General features: G+C 42.3%; 1 protein-coding gene across 1 annotated transcript; it reads right to left on the bottom strand.

Annotated features, from left to right (window-relative positions):
• Positions 1-246: 246 nt before the first annotated feature.
• Positions 247-508, bottom strand: LOC121453140 (ATP synthase subunit e, mitochondrial-like). Its single transcript, XM_041659651.1, has one exon. It carries the CDS (start codon positions 506-508, stop codon positions 293-295), a length of 216 nt encoding a protein of 71 aa, XP_041515585.1. The 3' UTR covers positions 247-292.
• Positions 509-19,055: the final 18,547 nt, after the last annotated feature.

Genomic DNA, 19,055 nt, shown 5'->3' with positions numbered 1-19,055 from the left:
TGTGTGTGTGTGTGTGTGTGTGCGTGCGCGCGCATGCGTGCATTTGTGTGTATGTATGCATCTATTACAAAGTTCTGGCTCAGAACTCCTTAAACCTGTGTAATTTGGGGCAATAGATATAAAAACATCTTCTAGTGACCAGAAAGAACAATGGCATAATTGAGGGATTGGGACTGTCACCCACCCAAACCCTAATTCTTTTTTTTTTTTTTTTTTTTTTTTTTTTTGAGCATCGCACGACAAAGCTTTTATTCATTCTCAGCGACTTAAGAAAGGCAAGCTCACTGGCGCTTCACTTGAGTATGCTGTCATCTTGAGCTTCTGCCCGTTCTCTTTCAATCCGTTTCAGCTCATCTAGTCTCTTCTTCTCCTCCTCCGCAGCCACCCTCCTCTCCTCCTCTGCCCGGGGCTTTAGGTAACTATAGCGCTTGGCATCGTAGGCCATGCCGACCAGGGCTGAGTATCGGCCGAGCTTGATGAGCGGAGAGACCTGAACTGGGGGCACCATCTTGTCCATGACCTTTGCGCCGGAAGCTTAACTGAGGCAGAAGACTTGGCAAAAAGCCCTAATCCTTTTTTTTTTTTAACTAATTAATTCTACATGTTGGCTGAAGTTTTCCCTCCCTCTTTTCCTCCCCGCTTATCCCCACTCCACCCTCCCCATCAGTGTCCACTCCTCCATTTATGTTCAAGGGCAGGTCTCCCATAAGAATCAACAAAACAAAGCCTGGCATATCACGTTACAGTATGACTAAGCACCTTCCCATGTATTAAAACTAGGCAAGGCAACCCAGTATGGGGAGTAGGGTCCCAAAAGCCTGTAAGAGTCAGAAACAGTCCCTACTCACTCCCACTGTTAGAAGTCCCACAGGAGGACCAAACTACACAACTATAATATAAATACAGAGGGCCTAGGTCAGTCCCATGCAGGCTCCCTGGTTGTCAGTTCAGTCTCTGTGAGACCCTATGAGCCCAGGTTAGTTGATTCTGTGGATTTTCTTGTGGTCAGACCCCATTCTGATGAGAGAACCAGGAAATCATCAATAACCAATGCTTTAATCAATCATGCCTACCTTAGGATGCCTCCAATGGAACATTAAAAATAGAGCTCTGAGGATTTGGGAGCTGGTAAACACATCTAGGTACCCCAAATCTACAGAGACACGTGCTCCAGACACTCTGGACCTCATTCATACGCCACTGCAATGGTCATGTATTGTGCCCTTTAATGTCCCTCATAATAAACTGGCAAAAATAAGTAAAATGTTCCCCTGTGTTCTATGAAGCTTTAGAGAAAATTATCAGATCTAAGAAATTTGGAAATACCTGATTATTTTAGTCAAGTAGTTGTTTTGGGTGTGGCTGGATTTTTCTTTGAGCTGCCAACTCACAAAAAACAGCATAGAGACTTATTATTAATTATGAAACCTTAGCCAATAGCTTAGGCTTATTTCTAACTAGCTTTTATAATTTAAATTGACTTATTTTAATCTACATACTGCTTATGGCTTTTTCCTCTCCTTCTATATGTTCTCCTTCCTTTGCATCCACCTGGCCACCCCACCTTTCTTCCTCCCAGAGTTCTCCCTCTGTGTCTAGAAGTCCCACCTAACCTCTTTCTGACTAGCTGTTGGCCATTTGGCTCTTTATTAAACCAGTCACAGTGACATATCTTCACAAAGTGTAAAGGAATACTCCACAACATTCACCCCTTTTTGTCTAAATAAAAATGAAAAGTTTTAGCTCTAACATAGTAAAACTGTAAGTAATAAGAACAATTATCAGGTAAGAGTTATATCCACAGCATCCAGTCCATTTGTATTTTGAATATTCAGTGAAAATACTCTATTAACTGTCTTATCTTGATGAATTTAAAGTTTCATACTTAAACCATCTTCTATCATAACTTGTATTACCATCTTAAAACTATCTTTTTAGACTTCAAGACATTTTCTTAAACAATTTAAACTTTTATGTGTCTAAATCTTACACATTTTTTACCTTCTTTGTGAGTTTCTTTTTTGAATTTGGTAACAAAGAAAACTGTAACTACAACTATCTCATCTTCAACTCCATCAGAAATCCAAGAAGAATATTATGCTACCTAAATAAACAGGAGGTACAGAGAAGCCAACTTCCAAAACTATAAAAATGACAGAAGCAGCTGGCTGCCTGGACAGTAACCCAAGTTTCCTCTGTAATGTTGGGGCGTCCATTTTCAGCCTGCAGGGTTGGAATATCTGACAGACTTCTCTGTGAAGTGGGAATGTTTGAAGGACTATCCTGCTCTATCTTGTTATACCTTCCTTTCTTTATTATCCTAAAGAGTTTGTAACAATAATTTGAAAGGACTAGACATTTATATTACATGGCTAAATGAGCTACAGAGGCATGATATCTTAAACTAGAGTGGAAACACATGTACAGTATGTTCTAGCAAAAATAATCTTAAATTTGTATTAGTATACAAAAATCCATACCAATTGAAAATATTTGAGACTAGTGGTCTTTAAAAGTAGACTCAACAATCTGCCTCCACCCTTTTATCCCATCATTTCTGTATTATATCCCCCCTTTCCCTGCAAAAGATCCCTGAATCTAGTCTCCTTTGTTTAGCTTTCTTCCTGACTATGACCAGTAACAGTTTTTAACCAACTCCCCTAAATGACAAACATCCATAACCCACCAAATGACCCATTTCTTGGAAATGTGGGCACTATGTTCTCTGGACTACTTCCTGCTGTCTAGGAGGTGATGGAATCTTTGGGGAACCCTGGGAAAACTGAAACAATGGTCAAGTCCTGGGGAAACTAGCCATAACATTTGTTGTCCAGTCTCTGTGCAATAGGAAAGCACAAGGCTTATCTGTACTCCTGACTAGAATAGTTTCTGAGGCTGGACCATCTCAGTCAGCAGCCTTGAAGCTGTTCTGGATACAGAACTCTGAGGAAACCGCAGCAGAGGCTCGTGAGAGGCTGGATCCCCTGGGTCTCCTGTTTTTATTGGTGCTAAGTCCCTTTGCTCTGAAAACACACAAACTTTCAAAGGTAACATACATATCTACAGTAACACAAGTATGGACTACATGTTATACACAAGCCAGTCAAAAATGATTTTTTTGTTTTATATTTACGCAGGTTAAATATATGTCACCTGTCTTTCAATTTTTTTAGGTTTATTTCTTTATGTCTATGGTCAGGATTTTCACAAGGGTCTCCTCCAATCAAACCTGATCCATTTTAACCTTGAATGAACCTTTTGTTTTCTGTGGCACAAAAACATAATCTCTTCACCAAAGCAATACATTTTCTGACTTTCATTTTAAAGTTAAGGCATTCCTAAAGCATCTAGGCTAATTTAATTTGGCAGCCCCTTCTACAACCCAGTGTCTCTCAGCAGCTGCCATTTTCTGTTTATTAGCATTAAAACATTCAAAATTAACAAAGCACCATATAAGATCCACACTCCCTGTGTAACAGTAGTTTTCATCCTTAACATGCCTTATTTTTATATTACTTTACTCTCCTTTTAAAGACTTTGTTCTTTTTAAATTCTTTTATGACTGCCTATACCCATTTGCTTTTCTTTCTTCAACATCTAAGCACATTTGTAAGCATACTGTGCCGTTTTAGAGGATTTCTGTGTCTGGATCTGGCTTTACTAAGTGCCTGCAGCAGTTTCTGACTGGCAAGACAAATATTAAATTGCTTTGTTAGCTAGCACACAGCTCACCTTAGCACATGGCACTGGTGGCTGGCTCCAGGGCATAGGCAGAAGCTGGCAGCTGCATCTCTGTATGCCACTGAGCCTATCTGAGAGACTGCAGTGACCAGGAAGCCACATTTGACTCCATGTTCTGAACATTTTATTTTTTAGCTTTCTCAGGCCTTATGGGGTATGGTAATATTTTTAAACAAAGCTTGCCTGAATATCAGAAGGGCAAAGTTAAGCCACTAGAGGTCAGACAGTGGTAACACACACCTTTAATCCCAGGATTTGGGAGACAGAGGCAGTGGGATCTCTGTGAGTTCAAGGCCACCCTGGGCTGAAACAAATCCAGGTGGTGGTGGCTCAGTACTAATCCCAGTACTAGGGAGTCACTCCTTTAATCCCAGCACTGGAGGGATATAAAATGGGAGGAGAGAGGCTGAGTCTGTTTAGTTGGCTTAGTCTGTGGTCACCCAGCCTTGGTAGAGGTAAGGCTTCTCTAGTGGCTTGACTGCCTTGCTTTTCTGGTTTTCAGGTTGAACCCCAATATCTGTGTCTGGGTTTTTATTATTCGTGCTACAATGAGAATATACATGGCCATATGTAACTGGAATTTTCTTTGGACTGCCAGCTCACACAAAATGACACAGAGATTTCTTATTAATTATGAAATGTTGGCCTATAGGTTAGGCTTGTTTCTAGCTAATTCTTACAACTTAACCCATTTCTGTTAATCTACATGGTGTCATGTGACTTGTGGCTTTTGCCCCTCCTCCTGCACGTCCTGCTTCCTCTACAGTCAGCTGGCCACCCGGCCTTTCTTCTTCTCTGAGACCTCTTTGTCCCCCAAATCCAGCCTAGCCTCTTCCTGGCTAACTATTGGCCACCCAGCTCTTTATTAAACAAATACCAGTGGCATTTCTTCAACAGAGTAAAAGAATATTCCGCAACATTTGGGCACCCTGAGCACTCGAGTTGCAGCTGGCCGGAGCAGGGAGCTGTGCTGTGTGAGGCACGGGTGTACTGTACAAGGAGCACCCACGGGCTGTGCTATGTGAGGCACGGGTGTATTGTACAAGGAGCACCCACGGGCTGTGCTGTGTGAGGCACGGGTGTATTGTACAAGGAGCACCCACGGGCTGTGCTGTGTGAGGCACGGGTGTATTGTACAAGGAGCACCCACGGGCTGTGCTGTGTGAGGCACGGGTGTATTGTACAAGGAGCACCCACGGGCTGTGCTGTGTGAGGCATGGGTGTATTGTGCAAGGTGCATCCATGAGCATGCTGCTGTCTTTCCATAATGTAAGAGTTTATTGAACAACAATTAACAACAGCTTTAATGGCAGCAATTTTTAATAAAATCCACCTACCTTGGTGGCCTGGGCAGTTTAATCTGAAATTATTTACTAATATTAACTCTCATACCACACAGCACACAGTAAACACATCTATATGCATACATGTGTGTTACAGAATGAATGCTGCAGAGTTCGAGAGGTTTCAGGAGTCGGCATTGACGAGAGAGTGAAGCGGACCAGTGCTGGCAGAGCTGCGCTGGGGCTGCCGCAGTCTGCTGTACAGGAGAAGCTGCAGAGTTCACGAGTAAGGTAAAAGGTCAAGCTAGATCCAGAGTAGGAAACCAGTCAGGCACAGGAAACAGCCAGGCAAGTCTTCTCCACACAGCTGAACACATAGGCGAGCAGGCAGCACTGACGGCAGAGGATGGCTCCATGTTGGGAGTGAAGGAGATGGGTTGGTCGGGGCCCCGGATCACACTGTTAGGTGCCCATCACTTTATGGGGCTATTAGAGGGGAATCACACCCTTTCCTCACTCTGATATGTCCAGTTAACTTTTGGGCCTGATTTCTCTGATAGGATTTTAATATGTCCATGTGCCCACACAATTTAAATTCACCCCCTACAGGGTGGCGCCCTTCCTACTTCCAGGAATACGTCATAGATCATTCTGTGCTAGATGGGAGGTGGCTACAGGTGGTGCAGTTTCTCAGTCCATTCAGTGGCCGAAGTCATCGTCTCCTTCCAAACGGGGTGAAGAGCTACTTAGGTGGAGACTCCTAGGGGGAGGCACAGACTAGAAAAACACTCCTGGAGCCGCGCACAAGCTGAGGCCCTAAACTGTGCAAACTCCTGTCGCTCTGGCTTGTATCAATATTGAAGTATGATATACACACCAGTTGGAACCAAGAGGGAATTGGAGGCTTGTCTGGTATCAAAAACTTGAATATTTGTAAGAGGAAAATGGTTTTTCTTTACCCCTTCCTTGGGGGCTAACATTCTGAGGCTTTGCTAGTTCAAATCCATTACTGGACAAAGGTGTCAGCTGCAGGTAGGAGCTGCCCCAGATGAAGATAAGGACTGGACTGGATGGTTCTGCCTAGAGCATCTGCTGTGTTCTGTAGTGACAGACTTGGGAACCAGCTGGGTACAACTGTAGTAACAGGAGTGGCGGGGCTGCGTCCCCTGGCACCCCGGCCGCCTGGCTAGCTTATGCCCGAAATAACAACACACAAACTGTATTCATTTAAACACTGCTTGGCCCATTTCTATCTAGCCTTTTCTCGGCTAACTCTCACACCTGGACTAGCCCATTTCTAATCATCTGTGTTGCACCCCAAGGTGTGCTTACCGGGAAAGCCTACATCCATCCTGGGTCGGAGCTGAATCGCGTCTGTCTGCCCGGGAGCGGGGCATGGCGTCTCTCTGAGGTGTCTGCCCCTGAGAGGAGAGCTGTCGAGTCTGAGCTCACTTCCTCTTCCTCCCAGCATTCTGTTGTTTTCTCCACCCACCTGTGTTCTAACCTATGAGGGCCAGCCAAGCAGTTTCTTTATTTTTTTAACCAATGACCTTCCTCCATCATTTCCCCTTTTTCTGTTTAAACAAAAACAAAGGAAGGCTTTAACTTTAACATAGCATAATTACATATAACAAAACAGTTATCAAGTAAAAATTACAATAATCTTCATCATAACTAAGGAAAACTATAACTATAACTAACTATTATATATATATTATATTATAATATATATTATATATATATTATATCTTAACTCCATCAAAGACTCCAGAAAGATACAATATTACCTAAGCAAACAAGAAAAAAGCAACTTTCAAACTCTAGAAATGACAGAGACATCTCGCTGCCTGGACAGTCATCCAAAGTTTCTCTGTACCGTTGGGGCATCCATCTTCGGCCTACAAGCCCATGGTATCCAGAGACATTTCCATGAAGCAGAACATTTCAAAGTCAGTTCAGTCACTATCTGTTGTGTCCTGAAGAATGTCTTGCAGACTCTTTCATGAATCAGGAACCCCAAAGGATCATCTCACCTTTAGGCAAGTTCAGTAGTCCTCTCTCTGCGGGTTCTCTGTGTCCAGTTTATACAATAGTCCAGGCAAGAGCAGTTTCTTGCCCAAATGGCTATCAAACTCCATAAGGTGCCTCTTCGATGCCCATCTTCCTCTTGAAGTAGATTGGTGCTGCCAGGAGCAGACATGTCTCATTGTTATGAAAAGCCCTAAATTATTAAAACATTTAAAATGCCATATTCTATAATCTTTGAAAAATATGAAGAATGCCTATCTAAAATATATCTATGCACATCTAGAAAATCTTAACTAACATGACTACAAACTTGACTATTATGATTATCTATTAACAATCTATATTTCTAATTATACATTACATTTTTAAATGAACTACACAATCACAGTATCTTAATCAATAGCAGAAATATGCATATACATATAACAAAATTGACCTTAAATCTCTATCAATAAAGCAAAATCTATACTAATACAAATTATTCATATCTATATCATATCCCCCTTTAAATGTTAAAGAACGTTTATAAACCATATTTGGGAACATGGACACAGTTTTTTCTCTCCAAACTGCTTCCTGCTGAATGGGGGGCGCTGTTAATTAGGTCTTTCATGGTATAACCTGTGTGCTAGTTTCATCTCAGTTGGCAGTTGAGCAAAGCAATTTTCTGAAGGTGTTCACAGCAACCCTTCAGGAGGGCGTGGTCCATCATACCATATCGGAATAGAAAAAATGAACAAGGTCTCATCCTCTGTGAAAACAAAATAAGAAACTCCTTTCCAAAGCATCATGTCCTTAAATCCAAATTTCAAATTCAAGGCATTTTCAAAATATCTATGTTGGATTAGTTCAGCAGCATTTATAAACAAATATCTTTTGGCATCTGTTGCTCCTTCCTCAGCATTCAAACAATTCAAAGAGAGCATAATAGCATACAGTATCAAAATTCTCTGTCTATTTTCCATCTTTGTACAGCTTTGTTTTAACCTCTATTTCGTTTATTTTTACTTTTAACTTTTTGCTTTTTGAGACAGGTTCTCTGTATCTTTGACCTAGAATAACTCTGTAGACCAGGCTGTCCTTGAACTCTCAGAGATCCGCCTGTCTCTGCCTTCCAGGCATTGGGATTAAAGGTGTACACTACTACACCTTGAACTCACAGAGATCTGTTTGTCTCTGCCTTCTAGGCACTGGGATTAAAGGCGTGTGCTACCACACCTTGAAGTCACAGAGGTCAATCTCCCACTGCCTCCCAAGTGTTGGGATTAAAGGTGTGTACTACCACACACAACTACTCTCTTTCTTCCTTATTTTTGTTTTTTACTTTGAGAATTTTAACTTTTAGTCTGCATATATTTTAACACTGTAAATCATTTAAAAATTTTCTTTGTCTTTGATGTTCTCTTTACTGTATCTCTGTTTTTCTGACCACATGAGTCTTTAATTTACCAAGCAATATCAGTAGGACTAAAGCCGTGGCTTTGCCGGCTAGATGTAGTCCATTCCTTAGCTTTCTGCCATTCCAACCTTGTAGCTGAGGGACCGGCCAGAGCCGCATTCAGCGCCACAAGTCTACAGTGTTTCAAGGTCCCTGCCAGTAAGCGAGCTTCAGCAGCCTGTGCTTGCAAACCGCACGAACCGCCTGCGTAAAAGAGTCAGAGCTTGCCCTGGCAGGACAGCCCAGAAAGCCGGCATTTTTAAATGGCACAGCTTTTTTCCTGCTATGGCTGAAAACCGAAAAGCATGCATTCAGCTTTTTGTCAACACCGTTTAAGTGTTTCGTGGCAGGACCTCTAAAGAGCTGCAGGGTTTTGCAGCTGAAGCTGAGTCAGGAAGCCTCTCTTAGATGAGAGCGCTTGCTTGCCTCTAACAAGCAGAGCAGACCCAAGAAATTGCCACAAGAAACATGCTTTACTCTATTCTTTTCCAAGCTTTCTCAGGCTTTCTGTGGACTCAGTTACCCACACGTCTGGGCACCATTCTGTAGTAAATTAGGGGCGGCAGGGCTGCGTCCCCAACACCCCAGCCTCCTGGGGCGCCATTCTGTTGAAATAGGAACGGCGGGCTGCGTCCTCGGCACCCGGCCGCCCACATGGCTAGCTTTACCCAAAATAATTACATGGAAACTGTATTCTTTTAAACACTGCCTGGCCTCTTATTGGCTAGCTGTTGCATATCAATCTAACCCATTTCTAATATCCCTGTAACACCACGAGGTGTCTTACCAGGGAAGATCTTAACCTGCGTCTGTGTCCGGTAGGAGAATCATGGTGACTCCTGATTCAGCTTCTTTCTCCCAGCATTCTGTTCTGTTTTCTCCGCCTACCTAAGGGTTGGCCTATCAAATGGGTCTAGGCAGTTTCTTTATTAATAAGAAATCACTCCCACGTCATACAACTGAGAGCATTGCTTGAAACATGCTACTAACTCTGTAGTAGCTGTGTCCAGAATGTACAGAGTCCCCACAACTAGGAGGTATAGGTAGGAATGAAGGGGAAGAACTTTGAATGTCTAGAAACCAAGTGAGACCTTGGTAAGTAGCTATTCCAAAGGGCAGTGCTGAGGTCTCACCAAAGCATCACGCGCCCTTGGCAGTTTCAGCACTGCAGCTCCCTGCCCTTACCTTATCTAAGTTCCACCATATCAGCAGAGGCCAGCACTCTCCAGCTTAGGGAGCTTTTCTAAGGCTGACAAAAGATTTTAAAGTAATTATAGAAGTGTTCTTCATCTCAGGGTCTTTGATCCCATTCCAAGCTTTGATGTCACCTAAAAGTCTTTGTTATACTGACCTTGCCTTGCTGAACATGGCTCTACTATTTGCTCAAAAGAGCCAAAAATGTCTATTTTTCTCCTTCAGAAAAAACAAAAACCAATCCCCTCTGCCACACAAAACCCTTTTCTCATCATCTATTTTATTTTTAGTTGTTTTAAGGGATAAAAAAGCTGACAAAGAAGCATGGTGATAAGCGTGTTATTTAAAAGTGTATTTTTAATAGCAAGTAATTCTTTCCATTTTGGAAGACTAATTGCCTTTTTAGCAACCAGGCACAAATCAGGATAAATTATTTCCTTCATTAAAAGAAAAACTTCTTCTGCTCCACATCACTGTAGCTGTTCAGTTGGATTGGCATTCCCTGGTCCCTGGTCCTGGGGGAGGCAAAAAGCCACACGTTAGAGCACCAAATGGATGCGGCGTAATAACCAGGCTAGCTTACTATGAAATAGTAAGTTTTAATGAGGTAATAGCTTACAACACCAGGGACCCAGCGATGAAACTGAAAGGACAAGGCAAGGGGCAGAGTCAGCTCTTCTAGGCCCACGTCATCAAGGCTAGCTCTCCCACACACGCGGAGAGAGGTGGAGGCATCTCTCCCAAGTGCCGGGGGTGGGGGGCTTTCGGGAACAGAGGTGCAGAATCAGCTCTCCTATACAGGGTCCGATGAGGGCCAAGGCCAGCTATCCCAGGCCAGTGAGGGGTGAGACTGGCTTAGCACGGCCCTCGGATTTCAACAGGCACCCAGACATCAGCACAGACCCCAGCAGCAGCAGAAACATGGACCCAAACTGGCCCTCTGTAGTGTCTTGAACTCATATGTCACCGTGGCCCCAGTGGCAGCCCGTCCCTCAGACACCAGCATAGTCTCAGGTGGCTGACCAGACCACAGGCATCTCACAGCTCTCAGTGATAACAGGAGCCAGGGATATCAGATACTCGACATGGCCCTCAGTTGCCACCAGGGCACCGACGTCACCATGGCCCCTTGTAACAGTGTGGGTCATTCAAATCTGTACGGCCCTGACTGCAGCATGACCCTCAGACACCCACCTGGCCTCAGGTGATGGTCCAGACCCCGGGTCTTTGCATGCCTTTGGTGGTAACAGGAACCACAGACAGCAACATAGATCCTGTCTGTATTAGAGACATGGACCCAGAATGGCCCTTAACAGCAGCTCAGACCCGGATGTCATCATGGCCCTGTGTGGTAACACAGGCCACTCAGATCATCATGACTCCAGGGGCAGTATGGCCCTTGGAAACCAACATGACCACAGGTGATGCCCCAATTACCACAGTAATTTTAATTTTCGTCTATTTTTATTTTTCTTTTCTTTTCTTTTTTTTTTCTTTTTTCTTTTTCTTTTTTTTTTTCTTGGTTTTTCAAAACAGGGTTTCTCTGTGTTGCCCTGAACTCACATTGTAGACCAGGCTGGCCCCGGACTCACAGAGATTCACCTGCCTCTGCCTCCCGACTGCTGGGATTAAAGGTGTAGTACAGTACGTCTTATGTTTATGATTGTCATTGGCCCCAACTCCCTTAATAAAGGAAGACTTCTGATGTTGTTCTTTGTGTGAGGAAAGGGGAACTCTACCCAGTGAGGACCCAGCAGGGTTTAATAACTGACCTTCCAACAAGAACACTAAATATTGCATGCATACATTTGTATGTAAGTGTGTGATAAACGTACTAATAAAAAAGGTGTACCGTGCAATTTAGAAATTACAAAATATATAATACTGTTTAAATTCTACATCTTTAACTGGTTTTCAGAGAATGATTTAACTAGCTCTTGCCAGACTCTCGAATCTGAAGCCGACATTGCTTGTAACTGTATTAGTCGGTGTCCTCTAGAGTAACAGAACGTATAGGATGTATGTATATATGATTTATTGAAAGGGCTTACAGGCTGTGGTCCAGTTAAGCCAACAATGGCTGGCTGTGAATGGAAAGTCCCAAGGATCCAGAAGGTTCTCAGTCCGCAAGGCTGAATGTCTCAGCTGGTGTTCAGTGCACGCTGGAATCCTGAAGAGGGGACTGTAACGGCAGTGAAGGGTAGACGGCTAACAAGCCGAACGCAAGCAGACAAGCAGCAAGGGATCCCCTCTCCCACGTCCTTATAAAGGTGTGCCTTCCCTCCTCAAAGGTCTGGATTAGAAGTGGATCTACGGACTTCAAATTAAGCTAAAGTACCCCTCTTGTATGCCCTCCATTTGAGGATTTTAGTTGATTTCAGATGTCGTGAAGCTGACAACCAAGAACAGCATCACAATGATTAAAAAGATAGTTCTGACATGAATTAGGTTATTGTTTTCTTAAAATGAGAGACAAACATGAAACAGCAAAGACATGCCAAGGTATTACTCTTCTTCAACAATGTAAACAATCTTCCAATGTATTAAATCATTGCTTTTGAATAGTAGAAGAATATTTTTTGCTTCTTGGATCATCTATGATATAATAGTTACAGGTTACAGACGCAACACTATTTAACCCGTATTATGAATCCTTTCGTCACCCTGTTGTTATATTTAGACAATTAACAAACTATTTTAAGCCCTAATTTATATCATTTACTGATTTCCACGCAAAATCCTTCCACTGTAACTGATTCCAGCCCATGGGTGTGGATCCACTGAAGGCAGGGTAGGGAGGAATATGCAGTTACATAACTTTTTGTTTGCTTTCTATTGCTGTGATGAAATGTCATCACTAAAAGCTAGTGGGGAAAGAAGGATTATTTCAATTTACAGTTTATAGTCCATTGTGAAGGAAAATTAGGGCAGGAACCAATGCTAAGTCCATAGAGGAACTCTATTCACTGGCTTGCTCTGTTTGCTTTCTTACACCTTCCAGGGCCACCTGCCCAGAGATGACACTGCCCCCAGTGGGTTGGGCCTTTCCACATCAATCATCAGTCAAGAAAATGCCCACAGTCTTGCCTAAAGACCAATCTGATAAGGGCATTTTCTCATTGGTGTTTTCTCTTCTCACACGACCCTAATTTGGATCAAGATGACAAAAAAAAAAAAAAACCAAAAACCTGCATATCTTAATCAGTGTTTTATTTCTGTGAAGAGACACCATGACCACAGCAACTCTTAGGGCTTGCTTACAGTTCGGCAGAAAGTTATGGAGGCACAGGCAGACATGGGTACTGGAGAAGAAGCTGAAAGTTCTGCTTCTGAATCCAAAGGCAGCAGGAAGAGAGAGCTAGTGGGCCTGCCTTAGGCCTTTGAAGCTTTAAAGCCCACACCCCATGGCGCACTTCCTCCAACAAAACCATACCTCCTAATTCCTGTCAAGTAGCACTACTCCCTAATGACCAGGCACTCAAACATATGAGCCCACGAGGGCAATTCTTATTCAAACCACCCCACAGCACAACGTCATTGCATGGAATTCCTACTAAGACATGTGAAGAGCCTTCAGAACATGGCGACACAGAGCTGAAATTAACATAATCACAAAGTGATGGCCCTTTGTACTCTATAAATCTTTTGAGTTTCATAAAGTGATGAGTTTTGAGTATAGTCTTTAATATTTATGCCACTATAAGTTAAGTTAATTTAATTTTTAAAATAGCTATATCTAACAACTTGCTTACAAAATTGCTAAAGATTTAATAATTGGCTTTCTTAGACCAGTGCACATCAGGTATGGCAAACGATAAAATCTTATTTCTTCATGGGAACTACAGGGTCTTGGAAAAGCTCCCCAGGGTAACCCCACAGAGCGCAAAAGTTGGAAGAGTTCTGTCACGTAGACCCCGCAAAACTGTTCTCACCTATTCTGCTTTATCTTCTGCAAAAGACATAGTTAGGCCGACATAGCGCTCTCTGAGCAGCCTTGCTCACAGGGTCTGCTTCCTTCTGTGTCCCCCGAAGGCCTCTTGGGCGTTAGCATCTGTGAGTTTCTTTCCCGCTCTCCTTTCCATTGCGCTGCACTCATGGCTCCCCCTCCACATGTTCATGCCCCCATTTCCCATCAGCCAGCACACAGCTTTTATGCTGGCGTTTCCCACGGTTTTCTCCAAGCCTCCCTCTCTTCTCTTGGTACACAGATAAACAGGAATCCATGTCTACCAGAGGATTAAGAAGATATCTACAGCAAACTCAACTTCGGGGAATTTTCCTCTGTTTTCCATGCTCAGTGTCAACATTTTTATGAATTCAGTAATCAGAATCAGAAAAGAGAGGGAAATACTACTATATCTTATTTGTTTGTTTGGGTAGTGCTGGTGTTCGAACCCAGAGCCTCATGTATTCAAGGCAGATGCTCTTCCAGGATGCATCTTGAAATGGGCCTTTAAATTGAGTGGTTGCCCAATAAAGGGCTTTCATCAATAAGAAAAGCATAACATAGAGGAATTGGAAGAAATGGTAGAAAAGTTAGCAAGCCCTATAATAAAATGAGGCATTAAAAACAGACCAAATCTTTAAAAGGCTGATTATAAAATTATTTTATTTAAAGACCTCAATTATATATGGTTATCAAATATTAAATAATTCACGGACCCTTTTAAAACAAAATATTATACAGAGCCTTTCTAAAGGAAAGATGAGCCTCATGAACAAGTAGTATAGATTTATTATTTTTATTATGTTCTTACTGACTACAAATATAATAAAAATAAATGTAAAAATATCAGTAACATTTTAATGAGCAATATTACTTCTACCTGATGAATGTTGTTTTCAAAAGCAAGGTGCCATTATTAAGGTAGTAAGTAAGTAATGAATTAATAAATCTACTCTTCATTCACTGATGGAGATAAATGTCAATTATGACATCTGTTTCTCCACTCACACAATATTGCCACACAAACATCTTCATTGTCACACAAGCATTCAGAAATAATGATTTCCTGTCTTAGGTTCTCCCATATCATATCTGCCACTGTTAATAAACTAACTTTAGAAGAGAAAACCAACACAGTGTGTTTGTCTTCAGTATTTAATGCCGTAGGGAATTTTTAGCTTTCTTTTCCATTCCCTGGTTCTTAAGCCACCATTTTCTACCTCACCATGGAAATATCATATTACAATTCAGAGCACAGTGTCTGTCCTAAAGAAGAATCAGCTTCTGCATCTCTTCACTTTTCCTAGAAGGTGACTAGGTTGCGGATAACCTGTCATATAGGACAGCAGCCCTGGTCCATGCATATCAGCATCCTCTGGGTTGGCTTCTTCTGTCATTACTGCTCCCAGAGATTCTGATCAGACATCACTTTATTTGCCTTTTTGACAGGATGACCCATTGGCCTGAACAGTCTGGAAGTCTCTTGGTGTGGGAGGTCCTTCTGTCTATGTGTTGCTTTTATTGGTTAATGAATAAATCTGTTTTGGCCACTGGCTTAGCTGAACAGAAATAGGCAGGGAAAATTAAACTGAATTCTGGGAGAAAAAAGGTGGAGTCAGGAGAAGCCATGCAGCTGGAACCTTGCCGATAGGCCACAAGCCTCATGGTGAAATATAAAATAATAGAAATGGGTTAATTTAATATATAAGGGCTAGAAAGAAGCTAGAGCTGATAGGCCAAGTAGTGTTTCAAATAATAGTTCATGTGTGATTATTTCGGGACTGAGCAGAGGGGACGAACGAACCGCTTTCCCAACAGTCTCTTGTGCTTTTCTTGACTTTCCTGGAGTGGAAAGAGATATAGGCACGAGTGCCTGTGGGAGAGAAGCACTCATGTTTCCAGCTCTCTGTCACTGCACTGGCTGAGACACAGCACTCTGGTAGTGTGTCTCCATCACCTCTGCCGCGTGCCTCTAGCCCAATCCGGCTATCTTACTACAGACACCCTTCTCCAAAGTCTGCTTTGGTTCACGCCAGGAAGCTTCTACTCTAGCAATTCACCTATGCTGTTTCCCCACTAATCTCTCCTCCCTGGGTCCGGAGGATCTTTCTCTACCTTATGGTGGAAATCACTCTTAGACCAACACTCACCGTTGTGAATCAATTGTAATACATCGGTGAGTTTTTAACTCTCCAGGGGAAGCTCTGATTGGCAGTGTTGGCCGGTTTTCACAGTCTGAAGACTTCCATGGATTTATTTCAAGCCATATACATGATGGTTCTGAATATACAGCTTACCCTCCCTGGGGCTGGGGAAGCAGGGGAGGCTGACATTGTTGGATTCTGGAGATGAAGGAGCACCTGGTTAAGGCTGGTATCCCTGAGGTTATCTGGTGTTGAAAAACTGTAAACAGCAGCTTCCAGCTGCTGGAATCTGCTATTGCTACCAAGGTACAGCATCACTACTGTGGCAAAAATGACAGCAAGTGACACACATACTTCAGGAAGCCACCATTCTCTGTAAGTCTCCCTCTACTGTGCCCTACAGGGATCAGCCCCCTCCACAAGTCTCCCCCCAGCGTTCTCTGTAGGGAGTTACCCCCCTCCACAAGTCTCCCCCAGTATTCTCTGTAGGGAGTTACCCCTCCTCCACAAGTCTCCCCCAGCATTCTCTGTAAGGAGTTACCCCTCCCCCAGAAGTCTCCCCCAGCATTCTCTGTAGGGAGTTACCCCTCCCCCACAAGTCTCTCCCAGCATCCCCTGATGTAGGACTTCTCTGTGTATGTTGTGAATACCATTGGTTAATAAAGAATTTGTTTTGGACCTATTGCAGCATAGAATAGGGCAAGGCGGGAATTCCAAGCAGATAGAGGAGGATAGAAAGGCAGAGTCAGAGAGAAGCCATGTAGCAGGCCACAGGAGATAGACGCCAGAAGCCAGAAAGAACCTAACTGGTAGGCCACAACCACGTGGCGATATACAGATTATCAGAAATGGGTTAATTTAAGATATAAGAGCTAGCCCCTCAGAAGCGTGAGCTAGTAGACCAAGCAGTGTTGTAATAATACAGTCTCTGTGTGATTGTTTTGGGTCTGTGTATCTGGCAAATGAACTAGCAGCCTCTACCTACAGAATGGCTCACAACATTGGGCTAATCTGCGTGGCAAGTCACACACTTCAGGCCCAGAGGCATGTATCCCTGCTCAGGGTTAGGAGGAAAGTAGCTAAGAGCATGTCATTCAGCACCCCAGCCTGGTAAAGTGGCCAATAGAGACTGCTAGGCCTGCACAGGCAGGAGAGCATGATAGATTCCCACCGCCATACACAGGGATATTTCCAGGCCATGCAGTGTGCTGCCTGGCAGATTTAGCTTTTACTCAGATAAAAAGGATTTATATACTTCACGGTGCTACCCAGAGTTGAAGTGATGAGGACGGCTCCCTCCCAGATGTCCCAAAGCTAGCAGTGAATTACCTCTGCCATGCTAAAAGGCTGAGAGAGGCAGAGCCAGTATCCAGGGCCATGGTGATGACACTGCTTACCATTTTAAAAGGCGTTTTGTCAGAAAAAGATTTCAGATGCACAATAGGACAGATTCAGACATAAAAGAACTCTAAATGAGTCACAGTGTGTTGAAAAAATGTACATGGGCTTGGGAGAGAGAAGAAAAAGAGTATAGAGAGTTATAAAAAGAAGTAAATCATTAAAAAATAAAACAAAGTCTTTAAAGAGACAGAGTCATAGATTAAAGAATTAAAGAAAAATAAGCCACATAAAGATGGAATATACACAAAGAGTCTGTATTATGTATATTATTGTGTTTTTTTTTAATTTTTGACGGTGAATAAGCTAAGTACAGAGAGACATTTCATTTTACATGCTGCTAAGCTAAACCACATATATGTTTTAAAGGTATCTTGACTTCAAAATTTGGGTCTAAGGATATGTTGCTTTGGAAAAGAGGTTCTGCTTTTGCTTCCATAAAAGATGAGAACCTGTGGATTCCTTCCAGACTAATGTGGTTCAATGGAACAAGAACCCCTGAAAGGTCTCCATAAACCTCCAAAATTACCTCACTCAACAAAAAGCAAGAAGCAGCTTGGAGAGAACTATACCCAAATTCCTAAATTACTGTTTATAAATGTTAGAGAGAAATACTTTGCATTGATATGGACCTTGGTTTATTGATACAAATTTAAGGTCAATTTTGTTATATTTCTGCTCTTGATTAAGGTATTGTGTTTGTGCAGCTCATTTAAAATGCAATGTATAGTTAACAAATACAGATTAATAGTCATTTATAATAGTCAAACTTGTAGTCATGTAATTAGTTTTCCTAGATATATAGAGAGATATTTCAGTTAGATAGGTATTCTTCAACTCTTTCAATGACTACAGAATGTGGTATTTAAAATGCTTTAAAAACTTAGGACTTTTCATGACAATGGGACACATGTGCTCCTGGTAGCACCAATTACTTCAAGAGGAAGATGGGCACTGAAGAGGCTCCTTATAGAGTTGGTTAGCCATGTGGGCAAGAAACTGCTCTTGCCTGGACTGCTTGATGAACTGGATATGCAGGACCCACAGAAAAATGACTGCTGAACTTGTCAAAAGAAGGTAAGACAGTCTTTTGTGGTTCCTGCTTTATAAAAAAAAAAATCTGCCAGACATTCTGTAGGACACAGAAGAAAGTGACTGACAAACTGCCAATATAGGTGGAACTGTCTTTGCAATTTCTTGCTTCATGGAAAACTCTGCCAGATACTATGGGCCTTTTGGCTGAAGATGGGTACTCCAATGTTACAAAAGTACTTTGGTGATTGTCCAGACAGCAAGATGTCTCTGTCAATTCTAGAGTTTTGGAAGTAAGTTGCTTACAATGGACTTCTTGTTTACCTAGATAATATTATATCCTTCTGGAGTCTTTGATGGAGTTGAAGAATAGATAGTTGTAGTTTTCCTTAGTTATGATAAAAGATAAAGTACATATAAATATTGTAACTATAGTTCTTGTTTGATAATAGCTTGTTGTATGTAATCTTGTTATGTTAAAGTTAAAACCTTCCTTTTTATTTAGACAGAAAAGGGGAAATGATATGAGATTCCCCTCTGTATTCTGTGAATACCGTTGGTTAATAAAAAAGCTACTTTGGGCCTTTTGTGACACAGAATAGGGCAAGGCAGGAATTCCAAGCAGATAGAGGAGGAGAAAGTAGGCAGAGTCAAGGAGAAGCCAAGTAGCCATCACAGGAGACAGACACTAGACACCAGACAGAACCTTACTGGTAGGCCACAACCACATGGCATTACACAGGTTAATAGAAATAGGTTCATTTAAGATATGAGCCAGTCAATAAGAAGCATGAGCTAATAGGCCAAGCAGTGTTGTAATAATACAATTTCTGTGTGATTATTTTGGGTCT

This window comes from Microtus oregoni, unplaced genomic scaffold (genome assembly GCF_018167655.1).
Source record: "Microtus oregoni isolate MIOR12 unplaced genomic scaffold, Mior012 000011F_ref0000422, whole genome shotgun sequence".
Lineage (NCBI taxonomy): Eukaryota > Metazoa > Chordata > Mammalia > Rodentia > Cricetidae > Microtus > Microtus oregoni.
Note: the sequence above shows the minus strand (reverse complement) of the source record. Positions and strands in the feature narration are given on the sequence as shown.